We start from the raw sequence: 19,637 nt of genomic DNA, 5'->3' as shown, positions 1-19,637 counted from the left end.
CTGGTGTTTGTGGCTGTCAGAAGTCAGTCACAGTGACTGCAGAGCAGCACGACCGAGACAAAGACAGGACACACGACAACAATTTGCGGCTTCCTGTGGAACAATGCTTCTGCACCCAGGGACGCTTAATGAAATACTTCCACACACCCACACACACACACACACACACACACAAACACACACACAAACAAGTCACTACTAACCCAGCCTCACCTCATAAACTACCTCTACTGAAACTGCATTGCCATCTGCAGGCCATCAAGTTTCATGGACTGTAGGACCAGTAATTAGCTTAATTAGCTGCCAGTTTACATCTGACTAAAATCAATGCAGGTTTATAAAGCAGCTCTGCAGTAAATCACACCTTCATGAAGGTTGTAATATTCAGTTTTGGGTGAAACTGTTTTAGAGAGGTTATAGAGAGTAAATTTTATGGCCAATATGGAGGCTTGTGAGAAGAATGTGATTTCTAAGTGAACTATTTGAGATAGTACACATTTTTAAACTTTGAATTTGGACACTTAAATAAAATGGCATAAAGTAACTATGATGCACAAGGTCATAATCAGGGAGTAATTTCAGACACAGCCTGTGTCTCCACCTAGAGGAGAAAGAGCTGAGGTGCAGTACAGTGACCGCAACTGTCTGTATCCAGGACGCTCTCTCCCCAACCAGCGGCCCCCCTACCTACCTTAGCTCCAGTTTCAGGTATTTATATGTTTAGGATTTAACATAACTGAAGTGAAATCAGAATATCTTTATTGCAGTAATTTGGCGTTTTGGTGCTACCTGTTCAGATATTTGCTGTGTTAGACAGCAAATTACATTTTTCATCACAAATGACATGTTTCTAAGCAGTGCTGGCTATAATGCTTTGAATTTTAATTTACATAAAAGATTGACGTGTTACTTGCTGGTGCTACTGTGGATATAGAGTTTTGTTAGAATAGCATATAAATATTTGAGGTGTCAAAGTCTCTTGTCTCTCAGGTTTGTGTTTTACTGTAATTTAGCAGTTCTTAATTAGTCTAGTGGTCAACTGCTGTACCGGGGAAGCGTGTTGACATACTGGATACAGAACCCATCATAACTATACATAACCATCTGCTATAATCACTTTCCCTTGAAAGGATATTTTTAATATAACTACACTATCAGAATTTTTGTTTCCATAACCTATAATCTAGATGTTGTTCATCCACTGTTTTTCCTCTCCAGAAATTAAAATTTGATGATAAAACATGTGTCTATAAGAAAAGAAGAAAATTACACACAGATACCCAACATACTCTTTCCTATCTGCCCACCGATATCCCTTACATTAAACAAATTTAGTTTTTGAGTTTTTTCATTAACATTTCAGTTACATAACATTATGAGATGAACAAGCAGTGTTCAGTTCACTTGTAGTATAAAAAGTATGATGAATATTATTTTATTTTCCAGCACTTATCTTTTATATAATCATTTGTCAATTTATGATCGCTATGATTTTTTTTTTACCCCCATCAGTCTATTGCAAGTCTGTTTTTTGTGATTAGTTCTTCAAATGTCAGCTTTTTAGCTCGAGAAACTTCAAATATATTTGGAACATATTATTACTGCAATAATCTCATGAGCCACACACCTTATTGAATGAAATGGTTAGAGAGAAGCACAGAGACCTTGTTTACTGTATGAATATGTTTATTGATCTTTAAAAAAGAAGTCTACAAATTACAGGAAAAATAAAAGGAAATGAGGAATACCTGGTTGTTGACAGCCAGTTTCATGATGGTAGTAACAGCCTTTAAAAACCAGTCAAACTTCTCTTTTTCCAGAGAGCTTCACATATCATGAAGAATAGAGAATCAGCGTTCGTGTTGGTAATGTACTCTGTACAGATCAGAGCTTGGAGCAGCCTCAGTGTCACACTGATGCATACCAACAGACTTTCTTTCACAATGCTAAAACGTGAGAATTTCAAGTGATATAATATCATAACACAAAGTTGATGAAAAGAATTTCTTTCTAAAAGACTTCTTGTCTCCTTTTCTCAGTGTGTTTTTCTGTGCATCACATACTGTATCGGCTGTCTTGGACAATGACTAAGGCACTTTTTAGAGATTTTTGAAAAAAAAAAAATCTTGATTTTCACTTACTTCAAAGTGAAATGCTGCAAATACGTTGCACACCATTTCCAAAACATTTTTTTTTCTTTTTTTTACAGACAGTAAAACACATTCAACCATACTACGTGGATGCCCTGAACTACTGCATTAAAAACCAGTTTATACCACTACATTAAACAACAAAACAACGAATAAAAACATCCGTTACTTTACTTCACTTACTGTAAATCATCGTATTATTTCAGGCTATTGATAAGTGTGGATACAATAGCAAGACACAAATGTTCAAAGAGATTTTGAATAAGTTAGCAGGAAGCTTTGTCATTTCAGTTCATACTGTGACATTTAAAAAAAAAAAATCATGTATAAAATGCCATGACAGTGATGACAAGTATTCATACTTGTGTTTTTTTTTCTTTAAAACTGCTGTTATACTACAGCAGCCAGTGGAATACAACAATTTAACAGTAGAGTACCATAAGTTAACAGTAGTGTAACAACACCCTACGCCAAGATGCTGACATTGATTATTATTTGCAACTGTGTTTATGTAAGTATCAAGTAAATTTCTCTCATGATGAGTTACAATAAGCTGGATGTTGGCTTTCATTCATGAAGATTTGTATGAAGAATGCACTGTCTCCTGCAGCTGAGCTTAATCTACCTTGTAAGACTAATCTACTCATGATCATTATTAAATACGAAAAAGCAGGAAAGAGGTGGCAGTTTGAGGAGATTGCGTTGTATATCATAAGGATATATTTCAGGATAAAACCTTGATTCTATGTCCTTCAGTGATATGAGCAGTCCAGCAGAGGGATCCCTCACACCAGATATCTGCAGCCATGACGAGGCATTTGCATAGCTTATCTATACCCTTATGAGATGCATTTTATACATTTAGTAATGAACAGTGTATGTGGGCAGCTGCAAAAAACAGCCTGTAGAACATGAGAATGCATTCAAAGCACCTGGATAACGTCACTGAGGATACAGTATTAGTAGAAGAAGTACATGAATCGTAGCTACGAGTATTATACAGTAAATGTAAGGATGTAAAATCAAGTTATAGGCAAAAATCGGCACTGCAGTGAAGATGGAAACCCAAATGTACAGATATTAAGTCAGGTCTACTTCAAGTACATTACAGCTTTATAGTATTTAAGCTCCTTCCAGTGGAAGCCAATCACTTTTTCACAAGATCCAGAAAATGCTTACATTGGCAATGTGTTTTTCAGTTTTGTAAATGTGTTTTCTGAAAGGCTGTCGTGTTTTCTGATATTTAACGTGTCTTTTGGTTCCGTAAATGTGTTTCCGAAATGTCGTTGTGTTTTCTGATTTGTTGATATGTTTTTCAGTTTTGCAAATGTTTTCTGAAATGTTATATTTTCTGATTTTGTAACGCGTTCTTTGGTTTTGTAAATGTGTTTTCTGAAACCATGCGTTTTGCACCTCTGGGCCACCGTAAAAAGCAGCAGAAAAATAATGTGCGCTATCAGCTCATTGCATCGACTGCGCCGCACTCAGGATGATGACGGTGATTTGCTTATCAAAACCTTGAAAAGCTGATAATCATCATTCCTTTGTACCGCATTCTACGTTTTAGTTTCAGCATAAGAGGTGATTTTGTTGGTCTTTTTTTTTGTTTACCCTGTTGACATTCTGTTTTTTTTTTTTTTTTGAGAACAGAATTTGTCTTAAAGGTCAGCAAAGACAGCTCACTCTCTACATGATGATATTCAGATGCTGCATACCTGTGCGTGTAACAGTTCTGGTGTGGTCATCATGACCTGAAATAAACTGATATGAGAGAGAGAGTGTGTGTGTGTGTGTGTGTATGTGTGTGTGAGAGAGTGGAAGGTGTTGGGGAGGTGGGGGGGGGGTGGGGGGGTTGCTGATGATAATGCTAACATTTGCACTCTCCTCTGCTCCAGTGCACTAATGTTCATCACCACAGCACCAACAAACAGGGGAAAAAGGCCACAGCGGAGCGGAGCAAAGCATGGCTCACATTGATCGCATGATTCTCGATATACAACGCTGACTGACCCAGTGTGAGACCCTGCTCTCTCTGCTTTACGTGTGCTTCAACCACTCTAATACATGTTAAAATGCGTAAGCTCTGAAACTCACTTACAGTACAAGCTTTTGTTTGATTGGAAAAAAAACAACAACAACTCTATGTAGCAATCTTTTGCAGATGTAAAGCTTAATATTAAGGACACATTAGGTGCTGATGGCTCATTAACCAAGGGAGGGAGAGACAGTACAATCTTAAGATGGCAAGAAGAGAGGGTATCATATGCACAGTAGCAGACCATGCCCCTCCCCCTCACTAAGTGCTGCAGAGATGCAAGGGAACTTGTGTGTGTGTGTGTGTGTTTGTGTGTGTGAGCATATGTGAGGAGCTGTGCATAAGAGGAGGGGGGATGGGGAAAAGAAAGTGAGAGAGTGTATTTGAGTGTGTGGTTCCTACAGTCTGATGATGGTTGCAGCCAGATGAAGCGGGTTAAGAGAAAGTACAGGACAGGACAGGAAATGGATCAGTGGTGGAGGAGTAACCTCAGCTGGCCAAGTTTCTTTTTGCCTGGCCAGCGCTTCATGCATTATCAGCTGGAGGAAGTTTTCTTACACAGAAAGGAGGAAGGGGAGGGGTGGGAGTACTAATGCTTAGTGTGACTAGATCTGGTTTTGTTTGAGATTTTTATATAAACTATGCAAAAGATTAAAGATTTGTCAACATCAAATCCCCAAAGGATTTATATCTCTTCAGTCAGAAAGCTCCTCTTTTTTTATCAGACCGAGGGGGAGGCGATGCTGTTGCCCAGGAGGAAGATTGCCGGCCTGGTGTACAATGGTACAAGGGGGCGTGGTTTTTATCGCTGGAGCCCTCCAGGACGGGTAAATGTGCTTGTCTTCACGTGTGTCATGCTTATGAGGTCCGACAGCAGAGTGCACAATGCACTCCTCAGCAACCGCGCCGCGCCGCTATGTGCCAAAGCTCCCCATGCATAATCTCACACATGTACACAAACATACATAAAGATCTCTCTCTCTCTCTCTCTCTCTTATGCACACAATCCCTCCCCATTCCTCTAAGCTGGGACCAGCCAGCAGCAAGAACAACAATCCATGGCTTTGACCCTGAATCGAACACTGAGGGAAAGAGAGGACGGTGAGGGTGGGAGGGGGGGGGGGGGGGGGGGTCCATAAAAATAGGACAAGTTGTTTTTGTAGAAAAATAGAGGAATTTCCAGAGGCTGACAAAATGTCTTTGGCACTTCTGAAAACACAGCATACATAAAGAAACTGACACTGAGTGTAAAAGGCCAAACCAGAAAGCTCTACAGCCAGAAAAAGATTAAGATAATCCGAGTTCATCCATATATGAGTCTGGCCAGTCCAGGGTGGATTTGAGCCTGAACAGGCCCATACTCCACCATCTCTCCATCAACAGTGATCATGCCTTGTGGAGAGATGGGCTCCAGCCGCAGGGCCTTCACCTTTTCGTACACCAGGTGTGGGCAGCCGCACGCCAAGTGGGCTCCTTTCTCCATGGCGAGGAAGAGACGCAGGAGGGCAGGCCTGGAGATTCCCGCTGTCACATAGAACAAGTGAATCATCCCGTCGTCTGCCATCGCATCAGGGACTGTCCACAGGTCCTCGGCCAGGTGAGACTGGTAAATAGCCAGCACCAGGACAAAGTCCTCCTCCTTGACAACAGTCCAGCTCTCAGGGACTGGCTGGTCCAGGCCTGGTAGCAGAGAGTCCACTGGTGCTCTGGTCTTGTCATCGTTCTGAGTTTCAGGTCTTTTGGTGGTGATAGCGTTGTTGGAGGAGTTGGTGATGGTGTTGTAGTTGGAATTTGTGCTGTTGCAATTGTGGCGAGAGTTCTGGTTTGGAGAGGTGTTGGGGATGAGCCGACAGGGGAGGGAGGAGCAGAGTGAGGGGTGCTGAGGTGTGGAGGGCAGCTGGGTAGTCTTGATGTTCCCTTTTGGAAGTTTTGGCACTTCCTTAAAAGGCAGGTACGCTAACCTGCCTTGATAGACTCTGAGGGAGGCCAGGCGCACCAGTGTTCCCATAAGGAAACGGATTGCTCCGACATGGCGGTACTTCTCGCTCTCAATGTCGACGTCAGCCACAAAGCCCCAGGCCAGGGAGAGGAAGGAGAAGACGCGCTGCCTAGAGGCCAGGTGGATCGACACCAGGTCCAAGGAGCCAACCAGACCCTTGCACAGCATGAAACCACAGCTCAATAGTAGCTCCTCATTCCATGCTGGGGGCGACCTGAGGAAGATTTATACAAATCAAGAGTCAGAGAGGCAAACATAGCATGACACATCATCACAAGACAGTACTATGGATTAATATATCTGTGTAATAAATGCAATAATCTCTATATATTAATTTTATATATTTTTTTTTACTTTGATAAATTTTTGAGCCAAACAAATTACACTAGTTGTGCAATATTCTTTTAATAATTGTTCTAGCTGTTTAAAGTTTTAAGGATACAGCTGGTGTTATTTCATATTTTTAGTACCGTCAACAAATCCCACAAAAGTGCCAAAACCAACAATGGATTAAAGCGTTACGCAGTACTTTTCAACTTCTCTAACCTCTTTCTGTGGCACTCAGCCCAAGCCTATTCCTTCTTACTGAAGACTCACAAATACATAGTTTAATCTAAAAAAAAGGGTCAGTAACTTCCTAAAACAGCTGGGCACTGTAGTTTTTAGCAAAGGTTATTCAAACATGAGAAAATAGAGCATTTGTTGGGGACTATTTTCAGACGCGGATTAATCCATTAATACAAGAGTATTTACAGAATGCTGTGTTTGAGATTATTTTTAAAATAAAATACAGTGCCCATGTTTGTCGTAATAAAGGAAAGTGTGCAACGGTGTGTCTCATTTATGTGTTTTTAATGTTTTTTGGACAACCATGGAGCTCTATGGCACACAGGAATAAGCTATATCAGGTTTTGGCAACCAAGGAAATACTCTTGGTCTTTTTATGAGATTTGTTGACAATAATAAAAATATAACATACCACCAACTTTATCCTTTAAATATAAGAAATATGTGTGTATGTATGTGTATGTCCAGGTAGAACGAGCTGCATGTGCAGAGGTCGCACATTTAGTCCACTGGTTTTAGTCCCTTCTAGGTCTTAACGCATGCCTAAACTTGGACATCTTTTGCCTAAAACCTTTCAAATCTTATATCTAAATGGATTGGTGGTGATGCCACACCTGTGCCTTCGAACAATTCCAGTTTTTTCTTCGCTGTTGTGCTAACAACTAGCCAGTAGAGGGAGATGACACCCTGGGTATGTGCTGGGCCGACTGGTTCCACAGCTGCATTCTGGACTATAATCACTCATAATGTGCCGAGTTTCTAAACCCATTACATCATTCCTTTGAGAGTTATCGGCAGCCTGAAATGACCTCCCGCTGCACAGTGAAGCAGTTCCAGTCTGCCCCTCTGTCTCTCCCCCCTCCTGAGGAGTGATGTGCCCAGTCAGCCTTTGCCATAATTACACAGAAAAGGAGATAAATCATTCTTTTTGGGGCTGAGGAAGGTTTTTCTTTGCTCTTCTTTTGCACCGTTAATCCATGCATTTAAATGACTCATTAATGGACTGACTCACTGAGAGTAGTGGTGGACGGAGGCAGCCAGGGCGTTGCCTGAGCCACCTGGTAGAATCCCCAGAGGGGTCTGGATAGCCTCTTGCCAGTCCTCTCGATCCATTAGACCATTTATCACCTGAATGAACAAGAACAAATACAAAAACAGAAGCAGACCATGGTCCTAAATAGAAAGTATTGTCTCTATGTGACAAAAAACATACAAAAAACTTTCTTTTCTTTAATAGCTACAACTTGTGAGTCAAGCATGGGACACACATTTTAGTGCTGGCACTGAGCTCTTTTGTCACATCTGAATGCAAATTAAATTTTTACAGGCCTATTCTGAAAAACGCTAAGAATAGAAACATAAGGGTCTACATCTTTTCCATCAGTGATTGATTGACTGTTGTGTAACTGTGAAACAGCAGTAGGCTGGTTATAGTCAAAGCACCTCAAACAGAAGCCCATCTCCCGACATGATAACCAGGGCGTCCCATTGTGACAGGTCCGCCTTCTTCACCAGCTCCCGTGCGTGGTTCTGGTGCTCTGAAGGACACAAGTAGAAGAGAGAAAAATAAAAGAGGCAAACACAAAAAATGACAACCAAAAAAAAGAAAGAAAAAAAAAAACAGAGAAAGAGAGACATGCTCCCTTTATCGCCAGCCCCTGGGGTAGGATCAGGGAGATTAGGCAGAAAAGAGATTCAATTTCCCCTTATCAGGCCAGACATATCACATTAGCCCGTCCAGTGGCTACTCAACAGCTCCGAGGCAGCTAAGCTGCCCTGCAAACATCTGTGACTGACAAATATCAGCAAGTGTGTGCGTGTGCACTCATTGGATGCATGCGAGTGTTGGTTAATGCGCCGGCAGAGGACTGAACTATTTATGCAGCCTAGATTTATTGGCAGCGTCCTTGAGTTGGTCCCTCTGCAGGGGGTCTCTGCTGGCTCATCCCGCCAACATTAAAGTCTACAGCCGAGACTCCCCAGCGTAGTGGTGCGCGTTTGTGTGTGTAAATGGAAGAGGAAAAGAGATAGATTTAGAGAGAGAGAGAATAAGAGGAAGGCAAGTATTGATATGCAGCCGTCACGAAAGCAACATTTTCCTGCTTCAGTATTGATCAAGTATTGATTGAAGACAGAACTGAAATATGAAAACTTCTCTCCTTTCCTTCGCTCAACCTCTACCTGTCCCTTTCCCGCCGGCGCTGTTTGTTTGCTACTGTACGTGCTGGGGGAGGCTGGAGACGGTGATGCAGTGCTGTGTTGACAGACAGAGGCAGAGGGAGTAAACTGCACTGCACAGCTGACTCAGCACTTGCAGCCTGCCTGGGCTCAGGCTGATGCTTCACTTCCCAGCTACTTCCTTATTCAAGGGTCACTGCCAAACACTAACACGCCAACCTCAACCTGAAGAAAGCGGTGGCATAGTTTTCATACAATAACCTTTCATCATGTTCACTGCTGCTTTGTTGAGTCTTCTTTGAGCTGCACAGATGCTGGCTGATATTTACACTCTGTTAAGGCGATACATGAATACACACTCAGTTTTTTTTTTTTTTGGTGGGGTAAATTAAAGTTGTTTTACTTTAAATGCAGCAATTTCCTCCTCATGTCTTACTCTTCTGCCTTCTTCTGAGGTTAACCAGGGTAAAGATAGAAGAAGCTTGGTGCACTGGATGCTTCATACACTATGTAAAAGGTACACGCTGACACAAGAGGCTCCTCCATTGGTACTTGTCCTTCCTCGGGCAAAGGCTCTGTGATACATTCATCAAGGAGCTGTGTGCAGGGTAAGTGGGTTGTGCCAGTTAATCCGCTCATAGTCACATCTGACTGGACACCGTATCCAACCACTAACGCCCTCAGCGACCCATATTCTCCCCCCCATCTCTTCTGTTGCGCTTTGTTCTTTTGGCCTGGGTAGACGTCTGTAATTACGCTGTCTTTTTTCATCACCGTCCAGCTGATGACCTTCCTTTAAGCCCCAGGAGTCCATACACAGAGCCTGCATGCGCATCAGCACTATTTCTGAAATAAACAAACACAGATTCTCCCTCCTTTTACTCCATATTCTCTGTCATTTTAAACTTTGCTTTGAGCTGTGGCAGAAATTCAGCTGAAGCGCTACCGAACTGATGCTGGAGGAGACAGCTAATGCCTACCTAATTGTTGATCCTGTCAAACAGTGCTGGGGTTGGAGTGGAGGGTAAAGGGTAAATGATGCCCTTTACGTTTTTTTTTTCATTGGCATTCAAGCCTTCCACTGTTCCCTTGCTGATCCTTGGTATTCAGGGAGAGGTTACTTGGAGTTCAGAACCACAGATGACAGTAACCAACACACGACACAGTTTAAGGTCACAAAAAGCCACCAGCAACTCATGCAGAATGTGAAGCAGTTGGGGTGACTGAAATGACTTGAATCAGTGTGCTTGAGTGCATGCAGATGTATGTGTGTGTGTGCGTGTGTGTGTACATACTCATGTTTGTTGAGCGTGTGCCCTGTACATTTTTGATCACACAAATGATGCATAATCACTGCAGAGATTAAACTTTGTTCATGCCAACTTAAGTGTGCGTGAGTGTGTGTTAGAGGCAGCTAGCATGGCCTACTTCTCAGTGTAATTGTCCTATCCTGAGATTGAAGGTTTAATCCCTTCAACATCATTTCACATCAAGGTGATCTTGAGAAGAGTGTCATCTAAATGCATGAGGAAACATGTTTGTGTGTGTGTGTGTGTGTATATGAGCGGTACCGACCTGTGATGATGAGTGTGTAGGGGACAGCGGCCTCGGTGAGCATGCCCTGCACGTGGCCAGTGAAGAGCTGTAGAGCCTGGCCGCGTCCGCTGTGAGGGTTCACCAGTATCATGACTCTGCAAGGACGACGCACCTCCGTGTACACCACACCTGAGAGAGACACGGAGAGAGAGAGAGATGGTTGTGAGTGAAGGCAAGGATAGAGATGAAGCAAGAAGACAAGAAGAGGTCTTATGCATGATCAAATATGTCAAAGAATGTATAAGGACAGCCTCGTCCCTTGGGCTATCTGTGGCACAGAAATGCACTATGAAAAAAAAACAGCGCACGAAACAGTAAAGTCATAGGCTGTGACAGCATTCAGATAGACGATGCTTAATGTTAATGTGACGTGCTTCTTTTTTTCAGAGAGGTCTTGCAGATGACTCTCACTCGGGATCGTACCGATTATTAATAGAAGTTCCGTGACATTTTATTCATCCCCATGAGGTAATCCTCCTGTTGCTCGCGTCTCTCAAGGGAAAACACAGTAATGGAGTGACTGTACTTCATTACCCAGGGGTTGGTAGGCATTCAGCATCTTGCTCAAGGGCACTTTTGCAAGATGGATGTTTGCTGACTTACCCAGTTTCAAACTGCTTCTGTGCTGTTTATAGTGGTATATTAAATGCAGTTTATGACAATATTCAATTGATAATATATAATATGACAATGGATTATGTAATGGATGAAAAAAGTAACGATTTAAAGACAGGAAAGAGGAAAAGTGTGCTATTAAAACAAGACTAAGAGATCACAACCATGGTTGAAGCTCTGTGAGGCTGTATTTAAGCTAAATGCTAACATCAGCATTTTTAGCAGGTGTAATGTTTGACATGTTAGCATGCTAACATTAGGAAATTACCACTAAACACAGAGTTTACAGCTGTGGCTGATGGAAATGTCATTAGAAATGAATTGTCAAGTATTGGACAAATTAAAATTTTGAACTTATGATGGCCCTAGATGAAAAGTCAGGAGAATCACCAAAGTCATTACAAATTCTCCTGTGGGTCACATGAATATCTGAACCAAAGTTCATGATAATCCATCCAATGGTTGATGATTTTTCCCTCAAAACCACAAACATGAATCTCATGGTGGTGCCAGAGGAAAAGGCATCCTCTTAGGAACATGAATGTCTTTACAAACCAACTTTCATGGCAGTGCATCAGACATCAGTCATTGAGATATTTCAGACTGGACCAAATGGATTGACTGACAGACTGACATTAGGCTAAAAAAAAGGGAATATATGGATGAAATCAAAGAAATCAAAGATAGGAAGAGAGAAAAAAGAGATGAGAATGTTGCTTGTGCACAACGTGTCTGTTAAGAGTAACGGCAAGTAAAGCATGTTATTAATAAAATCTGTTGTAATGAGTTATTTGTTTCACCACAAATAGTTACTGGATTCTTTTTCAATCCATATTTATGTGCAGGATTAGCCACTGGCTGGCCCTACAAGGATCTGTAGCAAGAATGAACTTTTAAAAGTGAATTTGGAGAGAAGCTGTGCCTCTCTGGAGGGTGGATTTTGCAGCAGATGCCCTTGACCTTTATAGCAGAGACAGACTCACCAGACACCATATCAAATGAATCAGAGAACAATAATAAAAAAAACAAAACATTCCATTTTGGGGTGAGGAGGACAGAAAGTTCAGTATCAGTATAGTCTTTCCACCATAATGATTTGGCTGCAGGTGTTGCTGACATTTGGCATCTGGCTGACAAAATGATCAGAAGAAGAAAACGCACGGGAGGTTAAATTCCATCACCTCTTTCCTATAAAGTCAGTGAATCAACAGAGATGCAGTCATTTCCGCCAGTTTGGTGCTGATAGAGCAACTATACACAAAACAGTATTGACTCACTGACATCTGTCTACTCTAAGTGTTTTTCTTCCTGACGGTGCGGAGCCTCAATTTCCAACACTGAGACCTGTGATGTAATGCTGCCGCTGCCTCCCTCTAACTCAATTGGCTCATGTTGATAGGACACGAGTTATGAAAGAGAAAAGAGGTGTGAACCACGCAGGAAGAGTGAGGAGAGAGCGCGAAAACACACAGGCACATGCCAAACTCTGCCTCCATTCACCCACACAGGGTCACCGTTGTTTTGTATCAGAGCACAATGTGGCTTTCAGACACAAAAGGCCCTCTCCACACTTCCAGAATATCAGCTACAATAGTGGAAACTGGCTTTTGACAGTGAAAGAGCTTTAGAATCAGGTTTTGCACTCAAGTGTGCCGAGCTGAATGGCTTAATAAACCAACACAGATGCCCCTCAAAAGGTCAAACCTGAAATTAGGGCTTCTATCGATATAGTGATATGAGACTAGATATCGTCTCAGGTTCTGGATATCTTAATATCGTGATATTGCATAAGTGTTGTCTTTTCCTGGTTTTAAAAGCTGCACTACAGTAAAGTGATATAATTTTCTGAATTTACCAGACTATTTACCAGCTGTTCTATTATTTGCCTTTACCCACTTAGTCATTATATCCACATTATTGATGATTATTTATAAGAAATCTCATTGTGTATTTTGTGAAAGCGCTAGTAGTCATCCCTACAATACGGTCGCAATATCAATATCAAAGTATTTGGTCAAAAATATTGTGATATTTCGCCCAGCCCTACCTAACGCTGAAATCCTTGTTTCTCAAAACAAATACAGCATCTTCTTCTGGCATCATTCACTGGAATTCATTACACCTAAAACACAGATGTTCGTCTCTCTCGTCCTGCATCTTCAGCATCCTGATTCCAGATCTCTAAATCTCTGCCAACATGTCTGATTTATTCAAGCGATTCAAGTAGAATAATGAATAATGAAATATCAGTTCAGTCTAATTATCATGCTGCAGCTTCTCACTCATCTCGCACTTGTCACATAATAGAATTTACTTATTAACTCAGTTGCGTTAAAGCTGCAGTAGGCAAGTTGAACAAACACAATACAAAACCTTCCGCTTCTCTCTCTGCTGCCTTGTATCATTCCGCCAACAGCCTTCCACTCCAGGCTCCCTCCGCCTCTTTTCACAGCCTGTTCCCCGGTGCACAGTCACACCAGCCTGGCAGCGGTGGCATGAAGCTCGAGGCGGTTATAGAGAACCTGCAGTGGCAACAGGCAGCCTGGCTGACCCTGGAGGAGAAGCTCTGGCAGGCGGAGAAGTGTAGGCAGTTGTTGCCAATGCTGGAATAGAAACTTTTTCTCCAGGATTTTCCGCCATTGAATCAGACTTGCACCATTTGAAGGGAAGTGACTGCGCATCTGCATTTGTAGACCAGCCAATAGGAGCGCCCTCTCTCTCCAAAATGACCCATGATTGCCCTTAAGTCTCTCATCATGGGCTAGATTTTCTAAAGCCTGAATGCAGAGACAAGAGGAGTTTTCTCTCAAACCACTTGAATTACAATATGCTGAAAGGTTATCATGGAATTTTTGCCCAATCATGCAAAAGAAAAAACCCAACAAAACTGCCTACCCCAGCTTTAAATAACTTAAAGGGTGGGAAACATAATCCCAATATAAAACCTGACTTTACACACTGTCCACATTAAGATAACATAATGTGGCCTTATGTAACTCTTTTGCATTCATTTGCATTCATTGATTATGAACTGCTGATTATGAACAGCCAGTTGCCGGTTTAATAGGTGCAGTTTAATAAAACAGTATAGCAATAATTTCTGCCTTCATGAGGTGATTGAAAGGTTTTTCTAATCTACTCACACACACATAAAAATAAGGTGGAAAACAAGTGTTAGAAACACTCAATCACACACTACTATTACATTGACAACAGCACACCTCCAAAACGACGAGAAAGTTGAATCAACTCTAAAACTTTTAACAAAAACTGAACATTATAACCCTCATGACGGTCAATCTGTCAACTGAGTGCAAATATTAAGACTGCAACTAATGATTTTTTCATTATTGATTAATCTGATGATTGTTTTCGATTAGTCTTTTATATAAAACGTTAGAAAATGGTGAAAAATGATGATCACCATTTCCAAAGTGCCCAAGCTGACGTCCTCAAATGTCTTCTTTTGTCCTGACCAACAGTCCATAACCCAAAAGTATTTGGTTTACTATCATAGAGGACTAAATAAATCAGAAAATATTCACATTTGAGAAGCTGGAATCAGAGAACTTGGACATGTTTTCTTAGAAAATGACTCAAATGATTAATCAGTTATGAAAATATTTTCTTTCTGTGAATTGACTGACCGATTAATCGACTACTTGTTGTGGATCTAGTAAATATTATTCGATATTAAATTGCAGCCATTACTCTCACTGTGTAAAGTGTAGAAGGAGCAAAATCTGGAGATTGTTAATGATCATTCACTTTGCATGAATGGTTTCAACATCAGTGGCATGTTTGATTTACTGTCATAATACTTTATATGCAAGTTATAAACTGCATATAAAATCAGAGAGCAAATGTTTCTGCTTGAATATGCACTATGAAACTATGAAGTTCATATATAGGTTATAGTTTAAATGATTTAAAAGATTTTAAACTTTACAACCAAAAAGACTCAAAAAATCAAGGCAGCTCAATATTATATTGATTAATTTATGCTTCGATTTCCATTATTGTTGAATGCCCTAAATTCTCTTGAAAACGCCTTTTTCCCAGACATTCCTCTTCGGCCGTGTATGTGTGTGTGGTAGAGAGAGGGGCAGAAAGATAGATGCAGCATATGAGTGTGAGAAATTGAGTGTATTGGAAATAGGTCTGTGATGTGATGTCAGATTCCTGTGGGCACATCCTACCCTGTCACACTGGCAAGCAAACTTGAAACTGCAGTGGGTGTATTTCACAGTTACAAGTGTGTAAACACACATGCGGGCAGACAGGCGACAGATAGACTGGATGTGTCAATGTGTCAGTGCTAACAAGTGCTGAGGTGACAGAGAGGAGTTACTTTATCATCTCGTTGCCACAAGTGTATCGCTGTGCAGATTTTTTTTTTTAAAAAAAAGCTAAATAAAGATGAGATTTGCCATGCTGTAGTACAGGTGGGATTTGTTAAAAAATATGAAGCTTTTCAAAAAACATTTTGGATCAGAGACAAATATTTGGGCTTTTCCAATGAAAGCTGGCTTCTTGAGGAGTGACGCTATATTCAGACTGCAAACAAGCTGCATTCCAAGGTTGGGTGAGTGTTTGCTGGAGAGGAGGGGAGGAGGTTGAAAGAGCATAAACACCACTGCCCACTGAGGCATCACCAGACTGGGAGGGGAGGGAGGGGATGGGGGGTGGGGGTAAGCGTTGACAGGCCATCAGAGCCGTGTGTCACAGAGGAGGAGACGAAGCCTCCGGGGGGACCGAGATGCTGGTTGGGGTGAGAGGTTGTCTAGTGACGCAGTCAGCTCTTGTCTCCTTCACCCAGGAAGCCACAGCAGCTTCAGCTGAGCCCCAGGGAGGAGATATCACACACCTGACCCTGCCACTGCTACGGAAAAAAACACAGTCGTTGATTTTTGTGAGATCTGAACATACCGCTCCCTCTTTCCTCCCTTCCTTCTCTTTAGCACGCTCCAATTTGTTACCCCGACACACACACACACACACACACACACTTGGTGCAAGGATCATGCTCGCACTGGCACTGGAGTAGCTTGAAGGAATTTGCACATTGTAAGGGTGTATTGGGGCAGAAGTTTGGAAAAAAAAATTAGGACAATGAACAATGCTATCGCAACAGTGTTGCACCAATGGAATCAAAATAATTCTACAATGTATAAATGTGAAATCTGTCACTGGCCTCCAACCAGATGTTTGATAAGCAGAAAATGATACAGCCAGTAGCAATGAAGACAGTTACCATCATCTCAATTCTTTGCTCCTTTGCATGCAATCTAACTGTGGAGCCTTTAAGCAGACCATTAGCGTGTGCAGGACTGTATCATAGTGTATGCACTTCATTATTTACGGCTCATTCATTCCACTGAGCCTGCGATAGAGAGTAAAAACCCAAGTGAGACTATTAGTGTGACAGATTTCAACACACAAACTAAATTAGAGTGAATTAGTTAAGTTACAACCTCACTGCAAGCCACTAGAAAAGGAGCAAACTACACTTTCACATATTAAATTTTGTCTTTACACTTTTCACTTTAGCTCTCTGACTAAACACAAATCTTGCGCCGCAGTTGCACTTTTAATCCAACCTTTCTATCTGCAATGCCAGATGAGATGACATGCAATTAACTTAGGGGTAAATGCACTATGAGGGATTAGTGAATCACACTGACTTTCATACACCCTCTACGACGAGGCAGTAAAGCCACACGTTCTGCCGCATCTATTAACACAACATTACTCATTTAAAACACATAATATATTCTGTTAAATACAGTATTATTGGCTGACCTGGATCTGGAATGCTAAAACAAGCTTATACATTAATGATGTGATCACATCAGTGGAGTGAAGAGGCAAAAAAAAGGGAAAAAGGCAAAAAAAAAAAAAAAGGACTACGCTACAAACTGTTAGATGGTTCATTAGTAGTGTGTGATTTGAAATCCTCCCAAGCTGGAGCTCTTTGATGAGTCCAGTAAGAGAACAGTGACAGTTACCTCTCCGGTTACCATCTGCCTGCCTACCTGCCCACCATACAGGGCTGAAACCCAAACTCCTGCTGGCTGCAGACCAGAGGGATCACACAGAGCCCAGTCAGTCTCTCTCTGTGTTTGCAGTGTACACCTGGAGGCTGCTACCAGGAGGGCGACCTCATTCCTTATCCCTCTGCTAACACTTTCCTCCATCTTTGGCAACCAACATTCCGAATTAGTCACTGCCAAGTCAAATATCCGCTTTTTTCGTTTGAACTGCGCTGGCTGCCCAGGAGTGCATGCCTGCTTTATATATCAAACAGTTAAATATTTCTGTATGGGGGAAAGGATATTACCTGACCTGACATGCTGGATTCAGAATTTGTACCCCCATGTGACAGTTTTACTTCGTCGTCACAAAGTATCACCACATCCTCCCTAATGAGTGATGGGGGTAATTAGCTGTGTAAACACTTCTCATAGTGTATTCATGTTAATTACTTCTCACTGTATACCAGGGTGAAGCACAGAGGAAGCTAATGAGATCAGAAGACAAAGGAACCTGAGGACAGCTTGCATTTTAAACAGAGGAAGACATGACGAGACCTAATTAGACATAGCTGCTGCTCAGCAGGATGAAAAACGGGCTTTGTTTTGATGTGATTTTCCACCCATCAACAATAAATTCTCAGTGGGAATTTTACGGAGCAGAGATAATGAAGCCTGAGCAGCGGCTACACTCTGTGCTGACAGAGGATCAGTTGAAAATCTAACTACTTAAGTGATCAGTTTTGTGAGTTTGTGTGTGCGTGTTTGCGTGTGCATTTGCAGTAAGCTCCAGATCCAGAATGATCACTCACATGGTCTGTGTGGATGAATGAGGCAGCTGTAGTTGCTGCAGGCAGGTGGATCTCCTTTCATGGCAGGTAGAGCAGGTTAGTGAGAGCAGAAGGAATGTGTGCAGCCTCTCTGCCAAACCTGTTTTTTTGGTAAAAAAGGAAGGTGCACTATGGTTGAAGTAACATGTGGGGCTTTTTGAGAGGGAAGTCAGTCTACTTAGCCTACTGTTACAGGTTGACCTCGCTGAAGGAATGTTGGAGAAAGACATAGAAGAAGAAATGAAATCACTGTGATGACCATCAAAATATTCAAATACCACTGTGGTGCTTATAGTGACCAACCTTATTGTAGCCTACTTTGTGATATTTTTCATATCCACAGAAAAATATGTGATAGCCCACTCAGATTGATATAGTCTATATGCCTTTTGTAATATTAAGTTGCGTGTTTAAATTAATTTAAGGGGTTTGAAAATGTGACCCATGTCCCCACACTGCTCACCTTCTCTCCGGGGTGCCTGCATCACAGAGGCATCTCTGATGGCATGAGCCCACCTCTCAGCCTCCTGGAGGTTGGCGAGCGGGTCCTGGACCAGCGCGACCCGAAAGCACTGCTCCAGTCGCTGCCGGGCCACTCCGGCGCTCATCCACCGCCTTTTGAACGGGTAGAAATAGGCTGTAAAGTAGGCGCCGACGTCCGCGCTGTCCGGCCCTCGGTACGCCCGGCAGCCGACACAGTCGGTCAAGTTAAGAACCATCTTAGTCCGGCCGGGTGACGAGGAGATCTTCTGGATGGTCAGGGCGCTCTCCGTCAGGCTCACTGAGTACCGGACCCTGTCGTTGAGCATGTCGGTGAACTCCCCGTACAGCACGCCCACGAACCCGTTCCGCTGGCGGGATGGGTCCGGTTCAGAGGCGTCTTTCTCCATCCCGGACGGAGAGTGCGACGCGTCCCGCAGGCCAGTGTGCGGATGGCGGTGCGGTGCAGACTCTGAACACTACCAGCCTGCTGTGGGACCCTTTGAGCTTGGTAACAACAGCTTTCCTAGTTCAGAGTCTCTCCCTAGTGACAGAAACAGGAATGGCAGTGATGGAGCTGGAGGAGGAGAGCGCACTGTCCTGTCTGTAATTGCGCCTCTCTGTGCAACCTGAAACCAGCTCATCTACATGTTCGCGACTCAACTACAGTAGGACGTCAATTTCAAGCTTATGATTATTTGCAAATATGCAGATTTTATCAAGTGGACACCAACACAATGAGACATCTGCTTAAGACTTGGAACACAGGGTTTACTTGAAAATAGCCATGTTTAAAAGCCATGATTACGATTCATCTAATTTCAGATTTTTGAAATACATAGGTTTATGGAGCATGAAAGCTCATTCTTGACCTTGGAAAGAGTCTTAACTCAAGGTCCACTTACCAGATTTTTTTCTTGGGCTGTCAATCACATCTCAGGGTCTTCATCAGCCGATGGTGTTCGCTCATTCACCCACGACAGGAGACTGAAATGCAGTCGAAAGCTCTGGATAAATGGTGCTTAAGCTAGGATTGTTTTGTAAAACTGTTTTTGCTTTGTTTTTTGTTTTTTATGAGGAACTTTATAAGGGATTGTAGTTCTGGTGTTTGACTTGCTGCTTTGTTATACATAATAACATAAAACCAAATTTCTG

General features: G+C 42.2%; 1 protein-coding gene across 2 annotated transcripts; it reads right to left on the bottom strand.

The window, feature by feature from the left end:
* Positions 1–1,690: 1,690 nt before the first annotated feature.
* Positions 1,691–19,479, bottom strand: LOC137168015 (sphingosine kinase 1-like). 2 transcript variants are annotated; one of them, XM_067570429.1, is made up of 6 exons: positions 19,388–19,476; positions 18,466–19,026; positions 10,505–10,654; positions 8,195–8,289; positions 7,764–7,879; positions 1,691–6,398 (listed from the first exon to the last, which is right to left on the bottom strand). In XM_067570429.1, exons 2-6 carry the CDS (start codon positions 18,890–18,892, stop codon positions 5,489–5,491), a joined length of 1,698 nt encoding a protein of 565 aa, XP_067426530.1. In that variant the 5' UTR covers positions 18,893–19,026; positions 19,388–19,476; the 3' UTR covers positions 1,691–5,488. The 2 variants fall into 2 exon arrangements, with proteins under 2 accessions (XP_067426530.1, XP_067426529.1); XM_067570428.1 differs by having other exon boundaries at positions 18,466–19,479.
* Positions 19,480–19,637: the final 158 nt, after the last annotated feature.

This window comes from Thunnus thynnus, chromosome 17, assembly GCF_963924715.1.
Source record: "Thunnus thynnus chromosome 17, fThuThy2.1, whole genome shotgun sequence".
Lineage (NCBI taxonomy): Eukaryota > Metazoa > Chordata > Actinopteri > Scombriformes > Scombridae > Thunnus > Thunnus thynnus.
This window is presented reverse-complemented; position numbering and strand designations above follow the sequence as displayed.